The sequence below is a fragment of the Lepus europaeus genome, chromosome 10 (genome assembly GCF_033115175.1).
Source record: "Lepus europaeus isolate LE1 chromosome 10, mLepTim1.pri, whole genome shotgun sequence".
In the NCBI taxonomy this organism is placed as follows: domain Eukaryota; kingdom Metazoa; phylum Chordata; class Mammalia; order Lagomorpha; family Leporidae; genus Lepus; species Lepus europaeus.
In genome coordinates this window covers 103,498,600-103,512,593 of record NC_084836.1, presented here as the reverse complement: position 1 = coordinate 103,512,593, position 13,994 = coordinate 103,498,600, and the positions used below count along the sequence as shown (strand labels likewise).

Below are 13,994 nucleotides of genomic sequence, written 5' to 3'. Positions count from 1 at the left end.
GAGCACCCCTCTTTGCTGTGCTCAGACTCCTGAGGTGCCTGGCCTCTGCTTTTTCCTTCTGCTCCCCACCACCCTGTGTAGGAGGCTGCTCCCCGACCCCACCTGCTGTTGTCCTGGCCCCCAGGCCCATAGATCTGACCCTACCTGTGGTCTGGACGGCTCGCTGCAGCCTGCTGGGGCACTGGGAGAAGTCCACACTCTCCTTTTTTGCCTGTGGCTTCCCGTGGCCTCCCCTTCCCCCACCTCGTTCACTATCCACCACCCACCACCCACCACGGGCTCACCCTCCCTGACTGCCCCACGGACCTGCCAGCAACCAGCTTAGGTTTGCTCAGCTCCAATGGGCAGAACTCAACTGCCTTGGGTTGACTGAGTTACCGCAGCTAACCTCAAGGTGACTCGGGCTTCAACAGGGGCACCCAGTGCAGGACACCAAAGGGGAACAGGGTTGGTGCGAAATACAAAGGGACAAAGATCTGGAGAGACAGGGAGACAATGAGGGCTACACAGGAGAGCCTACTGTGTCCCACGCACTGGGTCACATACTTCCCTGGCCATCTCATCCCACCCTTTTCTAAGATTTATTCATTTGAAAAGCAGAGACTCTCTCTCTCTCTCTCTCTCTCTCTGTCTCTCTCTCTCTCTCAACACACACACACACACAGAAATTTTCTATCCACTGGTTCATGCTGCCAAATGGCCACAACAGCCAGGGGCTGGGCCACTCCCAAACCAAGAAGCTGGAACTCCATCTGGGTCTCCCATCTTCCACTGCTTTCCCAGGCATATTAGCAGGGAGCTGGATAGGAAGCGGAACAGCCGGGACAAACAGGTGCTCCAACATGGGATACAGGTGTCACAGGCAGCAGCCTAACCCTCTGCACCACGCCGCCAGCCCCCACAGCACCCGACCCTTTCAATGACCCTGGGAGATCAGTAGCATCACCCCCACGTTACAGAACAGGAGGCAAAGGCTCAGAGAAGTGAAGGAACTCATGCTGGGGGCAGGGAAGCCTCCAGGTTGAGGTGGGGACCCAGGCCTCTTTCTCCACTGCCCACAGGACCACAGGCACGGACTCTCGGCCCAGCCTGCTTCTCTGCAGCCTGTGGCTCACGGCCAGTGCAGACCCTCCGTTGGTCTACATAAAGGCAGATAAACAAATAGACAAGTGGCATCTCGTTGTGCACAGCCTTTTGTGTGAGTGCTCACAACACAGGTCCTTTGCCACAGCTGAGCCTGCTTTGTGGTTTGCTCAAGAGGATACCCATTGTTAAGGTGCTTCCTTCGTGACCCACACCCGGCTGCGGTTACCTATAGCCTGTCATTCATTTCTTCGCACTGTATTGGCTGAGCGCCAGCATGTGCCAGTCCTGTGACCACAGGAGGATCACTGGGAGTGACAGTGATCACAACAGTGACAAAGGTGGAACTGGGCCCTGTCGCTGCACTGCTGATGTCTGATGGGGCACAAGACTGTGAAGAAGTGATTGTGTATCACGAGTCGCCGCTTGGAGCGAGCAGTCAGCCTAGCGGTTAGGACACTGGCTCAGGTGCCCGCACTGGGGCAGGTGCTGTGGCACCGTGGCTTAAGCTGCTGCGTGGGACACTCACATCCCCTGTCCTGGCTTGGAGTCCTGCCTCTGCTTCAGATCCTGCTAGTGTGCCTGGGAGGCAGTGATGAAGGTTCAAGTACTTGTGTTTCTGCCACCCGCCCAGAAGTCCTGGACTGAGTTCCCAGGTCCCTGCTCTGGCCCTGGCCCAGCCCCAGCAGTGGTGGACATTTGGCACATAAACAAGTCCATGGGCCCTCTCTCTCTGTCTCTTCAATCATTTTGTTAAATCTCACTACAGTTTGGATGTGGGCTGCAGGCCCAGGCTCGGGCCTTTTCTCACTGCTGGGGTGAGCACAGGAGGGACTGCTTAGAGGGGGTGAAGCCCAGGGACACCCGCTCAGACTTGGGTGCCTCTGCATCCTGCGCCTTGTTCTCACAATCGCGGCAAGAAAGGGAGCCAGGCTCGGGGAGATTAGACGTGACAGGTGGCACGAGGTGCCTAGCCCCTGGTGGCCAGCAAGGGTTGGGTAGACATCAGCTATTCTAATGTCCAGGGATATTTAAGCTGAGAACTGGACGTCCCTCCCAGAGCATTCCAGAGCATTCCAGCACGGGGCCAGGACAAAGCCAAGTCCTCGTAAACACGCAAGGGGCTGAAAGCTGGTGAATGAGGCGGCATTACCTAAAAAATCCAAACCGATATTGAGCGTTCTTCTCAATTTCCTCATCCAGCTCGTTAGTGGCCATGTCCTCCCGGTCAACAACCAAGAGCTCCGTCTCCTCCATGCAGACCACCGTGGCCCTCCTGATGGAAGCGCTCAGAAAGCCCATTTCCTGGCGGGTAGACAGGGACGAGAGCAGGCGTGAGCCCCCTCCAGCATCCTGCACACGCCAGCCCTGCTCTCTCGCCCCCAGCCTGCAGGCTCCCTGGCCGCCTCTGTCCCCCTCATCCCCTCGCTCTTCTACTCCCACTTGTAGAGACAGAGCAGAAGGCCTGGACAGGCTGGAGGGCCCCCCTGTGGGTTCCCAGCCTGTCTCAGGGATCACGCAGGGCACATGCCCCTCAAACACCCAGCTGAAGACACTGGCCTTGGACGTCACAGTTAGAATCAAGGGGCAGGTGACGGGTAAGGGTCCTGGGGCCCCACGCAGCACAGGGACTGGCACAGAGCACAAGGCAGGATGCGGTCTGGCTGAGAGGCTCTCACAGGGGTCCTGTGCACCCCCAGCCCCCAGCACAGGAGCCAGGCCCTTGCCGGCACTTACCCCGAAACAGCTGCCCTTGTGCAGCAGCGTGGGGTGGGGGTCCAGGAAGGCACTGCTGCCATCGTCGTCCTCAGTGAGGGCCACGGTGCCCAGGTAGATGAAGTAGAAGCTGTTGCCCCGCCGCCCCTTCTTCACGATCACTCGCCGCCGGCTGAAGCTAGGGAAAGAGGACGGCGGATGCAGGGGCCTGAGCCCGGAGCCGCTCCCAGGCTGCTCTGCACTGGCAAGTGCCAGGGACTGCGGGCGGCTGTGGTCTTCGTTCTGGCGTCTGAACCACAGATGCAGACTAGAGGACTTCAGAGCGGCCCTGCCCCGCCCCGCCCATCGAGCTGGGCTTCTTCACACACCGCTTTCCACTGGCCACTCCCGCAGGCAGGGCCGCTGTCGCTCTGCTTCCCGGCCACCTGTGCTTGGGCGCACAGCACACGCTCAGTGACCAGTAGCCGCATCAGTGAATGGGCAAGTGCTGAGAGCAGTGGAGGGGTTGGCAGAGAAACTGAATGATCAGCATTGACAGCAGAGTCAGAGCAGGATCCAAATCCTGGTCCTGCCCCCAGCTGTGTGACACAAAGCAACTCACATTCGCTCTCTGAGCCTGCTTCTCTCACCTAAAGAATGCAGATGAGCAAGCCTAGAGAGAGATTCTTGGTCTCGTGATCACCAGTAACTCACTATCCACCTGGGGACCTTCGGGTAGAGGCGCCAGCCCAGAGCAAATGAGGATTTAGTTCTGAAACTCAGAGGCAAGTTTCTGTACTTCAAATGCAAACCTCACCGCTTCCCAAATTCATTCATTTCCTCCCTTCATTCAGAAAGTTAAAAAAAAAAAAAAATACCAACTCTGTCTGTAAGGCACAGGAATCAAGGACAAGGATTTTGTTTTCAAAAGCAAAGCAAGGCAAATGGTTGGAAAATGCTGTAAGAGGATGGGCCAGCATCGTGCTGCAGTGGGCTGAGCCACTGCTTGGGCCTCCAGCATCCTTTATCAGAGGGTCTGTGTCCTGGGCCCTCCACTTCTGACCCAGCTTCCTGCTAATGCCCTGGGAAGGCAGCGGGAGGTAAGCCAAGTCCTTGGGTCCCTGCCATCCATGTGGGAGACCAGGAGGAGTTCCTGGCTTCTGGCTTTGGCCTGGCCCAGCCCTGGCTGTTGCAGCCACTGGGGGATGAACCAGCATATCTAAGCTCACTCTCTCTCGCTCTCTCTCTCTCTCTCTCCCACTCTGTCAGTCTGCCTTCCAAAGAAATAAATAAATCTTTTGAAAATCCTTGAAGAGCAGTGGGTGCTTAGTGCAGTAGTTAAGACTTCCCTGGTACTCCTGCATCCCACATCACAGTGCCTGGTCTGCAGTCACAGATTCCTGCTAACACGCACCCAGGGAGGCAGCAGGTGATGGCTCAAATACTCTGGTGCCTGCCGCCCACACAGGAGAGCCAGATGGAGTTCTAGGGCCCTGGCTGTGGCCTGGTCCAGTCCCAGCTCTGGTGGGCATTTGGGGGGTAAGGCAGTGAGTGGATGATCTCTCTCTCTCTCTCTGTTTCGAATACATAAACATAAACTTTCTGCAGACGCCCTGAGAGAGGTGAGCAAAGGTGGTTCAGGGCCAGAGGAGGGCTGGGCAGGTGAGGGGAGGGGTCTCAGAGGAGGATGGGGTCTGAGGTGAGTCGTCCAGCAGCCACGGGCATGGAAGAGCATCCCAAGCAGAGAGACACTGGGTGACTGGAAACCTGCCACATTCTGGGGAGGCCCAGCACACTGCATTCCACAGGGAGGTGAGGCAGAGGAGGAGGGGGAGGGGTGGCGGGGCAGACACTGCAGGCCTCCACGGCTGAGTGGGTGTGGACTTACCCAGAAGGCAATGGGCAGCCCCAAGTCAGCCCTTTAGTCTCTCCTTTCCCACTACTGCCCTGGACTTTGTTTCTGGAGAACCACCCCTCCCCGACTCTAGGACAGTCAGAGAATCACCAACCCTCTGATCCCAGCAAAGTCAGTCTGGGTCTGAAAGAAACAATCCCAGTGCTCTGACTTGAGTGACTGGGAAGAGGTATCTTCTCTGTTTCCCATTGGACTACAACTGCAAAGATGGAAGTTAGGAGCTGAGACATGGCAGCCACTTTGCCACTATGAGGAAGAGTCATATTTATACAAAAGAGGAGCCCAGAGACAGAAACAGATGGGCAGACATTTGGTCCTGGTGACACTGTTGAACCTGAAGCTGGAGAACATTCCTGGGACTTTTCAGATACATGGGGCCACCAGTGTGTCCCCTTGGCCTGGGTTTTCTGATTCTGCAGTGGAAGAATCCTGCCTAAGCCACCAATTCCCAATCCCAGAAATAATCAACAACCAGCAGAGGACTTTCACAATCACCACCACACAGATCTTCCTCCAAATCTCACATCATCCTTAATAAAACCTGTAAAACCCATATTCTCATCCTTACTCCACTGATGAGGATACTGAGGCTCACAAATGTTCAGTGGCCTGACCGAGGTCCCCCCAGGGCAGATGTAGCATTAATTCCAGAGCTTGGAGCTCCCTGGATGTTCTTCCTCCACGCTATGGCTCTGCATGCTATGACTCTCACCCAACACACAAGAGCACACTGCTCTTCTGCCCTGGGCCAGGGCCAAGCCAGCAGTTCCCTCTGCCTGGACGTCCTTGTCTACACCCCCACACCAGCTGAATCCACCTGTTCCAGGAACCTCCTCTGTGATACTCCTGACCAAGCCGGCTTGCATGGTTGTCTCCTCCCTCCCAGGAGCACCTGCACTGGTCACAATGGACCATGTCAGTGCACACCAGTCACAAAGGCCTTGGTCTGTGGCTGGCTATGTCCATTCACAGACTATAACCTCCATGAAGAAAGATACCAGGGTGCAAAGCTACAGCCACCTTCCATTCTGGATTCTCAAGGCAGGTCTTTCGCCAAGTATTCTGTGAGACTGCCTCCCAGAAGCCACTGCGATGTCCTGGCAATGGCAGTGCGTCCGTGTGTGGCTTAGGTGCTCTGGTTACATGGCGTTTACGTGACACTTTTTGTGTCATGGACCCTTGGACAGTCTGGTGAAGACTTCACAAAATAATGTTTTAAGTGTGTAAAGTAAAATCCAGCAGAATTATCCTTTTAAAATTCAGATTTGGGGGCTGGCGCTGTGACATAGCAGGTAAAGCCACCACCTGCAGTGCCAGCATCCCATATGGGTGCCGGTTCAAGTCCCGGCTGCTCCACTTCTGATCCAGCTCTCTGCTATGGCCTGGGAAAGCAGTAGAAGATGGCCCAAGTCCTTGGGCCTCTGTACCCAGGTGGGAGACCTGGAGGAAGCTCCTGGATTCTGGCTTTGGATCAGCCCAGCTCTGGCTGTTGTGGCCATCTGGGGAGTGAACTAGTGGATGGAAGATCTCTCTCTCTTTCTGCCTCTGCCTCTCTGTAACTCTGCCTTTCAAATAAATAAATAAATCTTAAAAAAAGAATTAACTTTTTCAGATAAAAATAATTCCAATTTGAAATATAACAATATATACACATCTTTATCAAGGCATAAAATAAGATCTAGCAGCAGATCTACTACCTATTATAATTTTGAAGATTTGATGAACAAAAATTATTTTTCAAGAAATTTAAATATGACCTGAAAAATGTCTGATTCCTTTCAGTGAAAAATTTAGTTATGATTAATAAATACAACAGTGGTTTGTTGCCTATATTCATAATTGAAGGAAATAATAAAGAGGTTAATGAAAATTGAAATATACTTTTTCTCATTTAGTTCATAGATCCTGTTCTAGTTCCTGCCTGGATACAGTATGAGGGTACTTTCTAGAAATTTGTGGAAAACAGAATTAAAAGATATTTATTTGGGTTCATAAATATTTTGAAATCCACGTCTAGTTTTTTATAGTATGCATTTTCTATGAAATTTAAATTTTAAAATTTGAGAGAGAGAACTCTCATCCACTGGTTTATTCCCCAAATACCTGCAGTGGCCAGGCCTCAGCTGTGCCAAAACCAAGAGCTGGAACTCATTGCAGGTCTCCCACACGGTGCCAGGGACTCAACCAATGACACCAGCACTGCCTCCCGGGGTCCGTGTTAGCCGGAAGCTGGAGTCAGGAGCCAGAGGTGGGGATTGAACCCAGGCACTCTGACGTTAACCGTTAAGCCAAACACCCACCCCTAGAACTTTTTTTTTTTTTTTTACCCAGAGACATTTGATTTAAGGTATAAAAACTTCATTCATTTCATAAATACAAATTTAGGAACACAGTGATTCTTCCTACCCTACCCTCCCTCCTACCCACACTCCCACCCTTCTTCCTCCTGGCTCTCCTATTGCCATTCTTATTTTTTATTAGGAGCTATTTTCAATTAACTCTATACACATAAGATTAACAATATACTAAGTAAAGAGTTCAACAAACAATATAAAAAAAAAAAAAAACCTTCTCCTCAACAGTGGAGACAAGGGCTGCTCAAAGTCATCGCATCTCAAGTGTTGATTTCATTTCTATTCCCACAAATTTGTGAAGAGCACGCTCTATGTGAATGTTAAAGTATTCTGTACCAAAATAAACTTACACTTAAATTCCAATTTCCCTGAACCTTTTGAAGTTCCCTTGGACAATTGGCTGTGACCCCTTCTGGCTTTTAGGGCCTGGTTTGGCTCTTCTGTCTCTGGGTGGCCTAGGATGAGCCTAGGATGATCTGATGACCAGATCCTTTCCAAGGTTCCTAGCAGATCCTCTCCAGGTCCAGTGGCTCTTTCATTAGAGGAAGACCCTCAGGAAGCGAATGAGAGCAACAGCAAGCACCATGGGAGACTGACAGGCATCTTCCCGTGGCTTACGCTCTTCAGAGGGGCAGGCAGGACTGGCCGTACCCTCTCAGCTGGGCACTTCCTGCCCAGCCCAGTCCCAGCCCCAGCCCGAGGGCTGTGCCCTTCACTGACCGTTCAAAGCGCATGACTTTGGCCAGGAGCAGCTGCAGGGGCTCTGAGTAGTTCCGGTAGCTATCCAGGACCTGCAGGATTTTGCAGAGAGTCTGGATGTCCTGCTTTGTCCTCCAGGAAGGCTTCTTCCGTGTGATCTTAATGGCCTTTGGAGGGAGGTGGCCCTGAGGATAGAAGACCAGAGTGACACATGGGACCCAAGGGCCAGCTGGAGTTCCCCACTCTGTGTGTGTAGGCTCTCCTGGTGCCCACACAACCCTGGCTGCCACACAATGAGTCCTTTCGGTGTGCCACACGTGGGGATAAGCACCTTGTACGGCCACCTCGCTGAAGCCACGCCCAGCCCAAGAACCGTTATTCCCATTTGACAGGAGAAGAAACACAGGCAGGATTCTAAGTGGAATGGCCACAGCCAAGGCCCTTATCTGCAGCTGTGCTGTTCGTGGGCCCTCCCACATAACACAGGGCTCCCTGGGCTCCAGGGGTCCTGCAGGTCTCCCCGGTGCGTGCCCATGGCAGTATCTCGGCCCAGACCTCGGCACGCTGCCAGAGACCCGAAAGCCAGGAGAGATGAAGAGGGATCACAAAGCCAATCTACCTCTCGCCCTCCACTCATGCCTGCGGGGGGAACGGTCCTGTGAGCCATGAACACCTCCAGCCTCATCTCTGATCTCCTCCCGTTCCTTCTCTCTCCTCCAGCTTTCTACCTCTCCCCGTCCAGAGGTCTTGGGCTGTTTCTCCCGCCTAGACTGTTCTTCCCCTGCATTTCCACATGGCCACCTGTGGTCGCCTGCTCCTCCCTATTCTGCTCTCAGCTTGCGCCTTGCCACACCCAGGGAGTCCCCACGGGCTCCTGGGAGCTACAATGGCAGGTCCCTTCCCCCACACTCTGCAGGCTCTGAATCACTTTCTTCAAACCATTTCGCAAAATTGAGGTAACTGGCAGCCGGCGCCGCGGCTCACTAGGCTAATCCTCCGCCTTGCGGCGCCGGCACACCAGGTTCTAGTCCCGGTCAGGGCACCGATCCTGTCCCGGTTGCCCCTCTTCCAGGCCAGCTCTCTGCTGTGGCCAGGGAGTGCAGTGGAGGATGGCCAAGTGCTTGGGCCCTGCACCCCATGGGAGACCAGGAGAAGCACCTGGCTCCTGCCATCGGATCAGCGCTGTGTGCCGGCCGTAGCGCGCTACCACGGCGGCCATTGGAGGGTGAACCAACGGCAAAAGGAAGACCTTTCTGTCTGTCTCTCTCTCACTGTCCACTCTGCCTGTCAAAAATTTAAAAAAAAAAAAAAATTGAGGTAACTGGCAATGTCCAGTGTCAGAGCCTGGCCAGTCCAGAAAGCCGAAGCGTGGCACAGAGCGACTTCCTGACCATGCTTCCCACCCCCGGAGGGGGAGATGGTGCCCAGGAGGGGGACGGAAGCCATTCCTCAGCTCCTGGGAAAGAAGCTGTGGGACAGCGGAGAGGCACAGGCGGCCCTGGTACCAAGGATAACGTTCTGTTCTCTCCCCTTTGAAAACCATCACGGCCAGGGTCTGCACTGGTGAGAGCCTCAGATCTTCCCTATAGACTCCCTTGAATTTTAAATTGGACTTTTAATTAATTTAGTTGCAGGATTGGGTGAGGAGAGGCTGGGAAGTTAAGAATGATGCTTAAGGAGCCAGCGCCATGGCTCACTTGGTTAATCCTCCGCCTGCAGCGCCGGCATCCCATTAAGGGAGTCAGGTTCTAGCCCCGGTTGCTCCTCTTCCAGTCCAGCTCTCTGCTGTGGCCCGGGAAGGCAGTGGAGGATGGCCCAAGTGCTTGGGCCCTGCACCCGCATGGGAGACCAGGAGAAGCACCTGGCTCCTGGCTTTGGATCAGCGCAGCGCAGGCCATAGCGGCCATTTGGGGAGTGAACCAACAGAAGGAAGACCTTTCTCTCTGTCTCTCTCTTTCACTGTCTATAACTCTACCTGCAAAAAAAAAAAAAAAAGGAACAATGCTTGAAACCCTGAGAACAAGTCGCAGAGATAGAAACTTTGCACCGACACACAGGTGCTCCCCGACCTGCACAGCATGGGGAGACCCCTGCAGTGGCACCTGACACTCAGGTGGGGGTCGGGGGCCCAGCGTCTCACCGGGAGATCAGGGCAGAACCAGAATCACACACAAGCTGGGGACCCTGGATTCGTTCTGCTCTGAGGCACACTGGGCTTCGCCCTCTACATCCCCACAGGTCCAAGCCAGGAATTCAGTTCTCAAGGCTCTGCTCCATGACACAGGGCCACTGCAACAAGTGCAGGGGAAATTGAAGTGAAAGAAAAGTTTATTTTGGTGCAAAAAAAAAAAAAAGTGAAATCTCTACATAGCTTTTGCATAATATACATTTCCCACAAACCTTCTGAAGTGCCCTCACATGGTGACCACTGGTTCAGGGTGGGAAGGGTGGCTGAGATGAGCATTCCCGTAAGTGAGGGAACCAAGGGTTGCAGAAAGAGCGCCGACAGAATCCAGCTCTCCAGACACCCAGCCCAGTGCTTCTTCCAGGCCAGGGTGCAGAAAGAAAAACCCTCCTCCCCCCAGCAGGATTAGCGCTCCGCCTACCTCCTCTGCAGCCAAGTCCATGGTATCAAAAGTGATTCGGCCTTGCTTCTTTTTCTGAAAGAAGGGGGCAGGGAGGGGAGGGAGAATCACCAAACCGACCTCTAGGACTCTGCCTCTGCAGCCGGCTGTGTGCCTGGGCCGCTGCGGTGGGCAGGGCCGGTGAGAAACCTGGCAGCTGACCCTCTCCTCCGCCCGGCTCAGCCCCTGCCTCCCGTGCAGCAAGGATAGCAAAGGCAGAGAACACAGGGGTGGGAGAGGGGAGGAAGGTTAGAGGAAAACCAAAGGGGGAAGGGGAGAACATGCAAGAGAATAGGAAAGTCTGGTGGAAAGAACAATGGGAAACAAAAGGCAGGAGCGCTGGAAGCCCCCTTGTTACACGCCTGCCGTGTGCCAAGCTCGGCGCGTCTTCCTTGTCTTACTCCATTTAATCATCAGGGCAAAGCAGGTTTTGTTAAGCTCCACTGTGGACTTGAAGTAGGTGGAGGACCTTGCCCGAGAACCACACTGCAAGTGACAGTTGGAATCCAAACCCCAGGCTTTGGCAAACACAGCTCCGTGTCTAGAGGGAAGGTGTGAGGTCTCAGGGATGAAGTAACCCAATCCCATCTTCTGACAGATGAGGAGAGGACTTAGAAATAGGTAAGAAGGAGGAAGGTGGGGGAAGGAGGAAAGGGACAAACAGGGCCCTGGCATCATCCTGGGACAAACCTTCTCTCCCTGCGGGGCATACCTCCTGTCCACCCCCTTTACAGTTTGTGTGTCCATGTCCATGAGGTGCTTCCCAGGGAGGCAGCCAATGGGAAAGTGGTGTGGCTGAGATACCTGGCTTCACACCCTCCACTGAAAACCCACCTGCAGCTCTCTCCACCTGGCCCTCTGCTGCGGCCCCCAGCTCTCCACCTGACTCTCACGGGTTGTCCTTGTGAGGCTTCTGCTCTGCTCAGGGCAGATTTTGCTCCCTCCTCCCCGCCCCCCCCAACAAGCCTGCGTCTGGGTTCTCAGATTCCAGCTGCCCCCTGCATCAGCCCAAGTCTGCCACTAACCCCAGGGCCCATGGCTTCGCCAAGGCCTGCCGCCCTGTGAGTCAGATCGTTCTTCCTGAGAGCTAAGTGGACTCTCCCAGGTTATGACCCTTATACTGCCTCCCCGCCCCATCTCATGCAGACTGGTTTGGACTGGCCAGCACAGGGTCTCCAAACAGGGGCCTTTCAATGACTCTCAGCTGCCCCGACTGCTGCTACGTCTAGCTCAGCCATACACTCTTGTCGTAGTACCTGCTGGACCTTCAGAAACCAGAGGTCATGGGCAAGTCCTTTCCCCGTCACCACCCCAGACCCTCTCTTTAGCTGGTATCCTTCAGAGACCATTCCAGGAAACGGCTCTGAGCGCACTTCTAGGTGCAGGGGAGCCAGGAGCTGGATCAGGCCCCTCTTGGTACAATAAGAAAATGGGCACTATTCATCCAGATATTGGTTGGGGAAACCTTGATGTCCTGGGTGACATACCTGTGACCAACTTCCATGAGCCCAAAAACTCCTGACAACCGGGACAAAATACTTTAATTGGGACCTTCTAGAAAGTTGAGAAAGCATAGTCACCATAGTTAACTGAGCCCTGGAAACATCCCCTTCATTTAAGAGGGGGATAGGAAAGAAAGTAGGGATGGTCCACAGTCGGGGAGCCACAAGAAAACCCCGACTCTGCGGCGACTCCCAGTGCTGCCGGCCCTTTTGGTCAGTGCTGGGATAGAGACGCCTCCGCACTCCCAGCTAATGTTCCTTGCCACAGGGAGGGAGGCATGATAGCAGAACACTGCTGTCTCTGGGCTGTGGGCTTGGGAGGAAAGAATGGGCGTGATGGTCCCCCAGCCCTTCCTTCCGAGCCCCTACTCTTCCCAGGCATTCTCGCAACTCCGGGCAGCAGGCCTGGGTCCAGCACTGCCTGTGACAAGGGGCATAAGGCTGTCTAATTCTGGAGTTCAGTGTCAGGTCCCCCTCTTTCAAATAAATCTGGTCATGAGAAAGGTGACAGTTGACTCTCTCCTCTGTTCTACTTTTGTCTTCTGGTTTGTTCTAAGCTTGGGCTGAGAAGTAGGGGACTTATTTATTGGACCCCCTTAAATCTCCATGATCCCACTGAGCCCAGCTGCTTACATCCCAGAAGGAGAAGATCGGGTGCTTTCTGTGAGCAGCCTCAATGATCTGATATTCCCGGAACCCCTTGAGGCCTTGGCGGAACATTTTGCATACTCGGATCATCATGATGATATCCCTGACCAGCTGGTACAGTCCCTGTGGAAACAAAGCAGACAAGACCAATGGAACCTGTCTGTTCTCAACAGCCTACAGCAGGCAGGCTAGCCAAGGAATGCCAGCGGCCTTTAGAAGCAAAAAGGCAAAGAAACAGATTCTTTCCTACTTTGATAAAGGAAAACAGCCCTGCTGACTCCTTGATTTCAGGCTAAGGAGACCTGGGTCAGACTTCTAGCCTGCAAGGCTGTAGGATAATACATCTGCATTTTTTTTTTAAGATTTATTTATTTGAAAGTCAGAGTTACACAGAGAGAAGGAGAGGCAGAGAGAGAAGTCTTCCATCTGCTGGTTCACTCCTTAACTAATCTGCCTTTCAAATAAATAAATCTTTTTATTAAAAAAAAGCTTGTGAAAAAATTGAATTAAGATGTGTTTATTTAAAAAACCTAAGTATGAGAAACAAGTACTTTTTTTAAAGATTTTTATTTATTTATTTGACAGGTAAAGTTACAGACAGTGAGAGAGAGACACAGAGAAAGGTCTTCCTTTTGTTGGTTCACTCCCCAAATGGCCACAACGGCCGGAGCTACGCTGATCCGAAGCCAGGAGCCAGGTGCCTCCTCCTAGTCTCCCATGTGGGTGCAGGTGCCCAAGCACCTGGGCCATCCTCCACTGCCTTCCCAGGCCACAGCAGAGAGCTGGACTGGAAGAGGAGCAACCAGGACTAGAACTGGCGCCCATATGGGATGCCGACACCACAGGAGGATGATTAACCTAGTGTGCCATGGCACCAGCCCCACAAGTACTTTCTTAATGAAATACTCATCAAGTATAATTTACTATTGTCAGGCATTATTCTAATATATATTACCTCATTTAATTCTCAAGTGTAAATTTAGGCAATAGATACTAGTATCCTCCTCACCCTTTGCAGGGGAGAAAAACAAAGGCAAAGCAAACCAAGTAACTTGCCTATGGCCGTGTGACTAACAGGCTCCAGCACCCACCTGCTTCCCCTTTCACTTCACCCGCTGCCTGCCTCATGGCTGTGTCCTTGTGCAGTTTGAGTTTCTCTCTGGATCTCATCAAAGCAGAAAGTGTGGGTACAGAACAGGGCTCAGGGGCTCAGAGTGTGGCCCGTGGCAGTAGGCTACAGGGTAGAGGTCAGGATTCAGTCCTTCTGAAGCCTAGCTTGGGACTCCTTCCTTTGTGCTGTGACTCCAAAGAGGTACAGGGTAGCCACCATGCATGCATCCAAGACCCCTCCTCCACCCGCCTCTTCCTTCCTCTGTCTACTCAATGCTCTGCTCCTCCCTCCTCAGCCCAGGTCTCTCCTCACCAGTTCTTTTTTCAGGATCTGCCAGGCATGAGATACCATATATCGCCTCAT

The 13,994-nt window shown here is 53.3% G+C and overlaps 1 protein-coding gene across 1 annotated transcript in view; it reads right to left on the bottom strand.

Annotated features, from left to right (window-relative positions):
- CNBD2 (cyclic nucleotide binding domain containing 2) overlaps positions 1–13,994 on the bottom strand; it is a 51,629-nt gene extending 37,635 nt beyond the window's left edge. The window contains exons 1-6 of the mRNA XM_062202349.1: positions 13,944–13,994; positions 12,506–12,643; positions 10,353–10,406; positions 7,768–7,931; positions 2,821–2,977; positions 2,237–2,388 (exon numbers count right to left, since the gene is read on the bottom strand). Of these exons, the coding sequence (XP_062058333.1) occupies positions 2,237–2,388; positions 2,821–2,977; positions 7,768–7,931; positions 10,353–10,406; positions 12,506–12,643; positions 13,944–13,994 (716 nt within the window). The remainder of the gene's footprint in view (positions 1–2,236; positions 2,389–2,820; positions 2,978–7,767; positions 7,932–10,352; positions 10,407–12,505; positions 12,644–13,943) is intronic.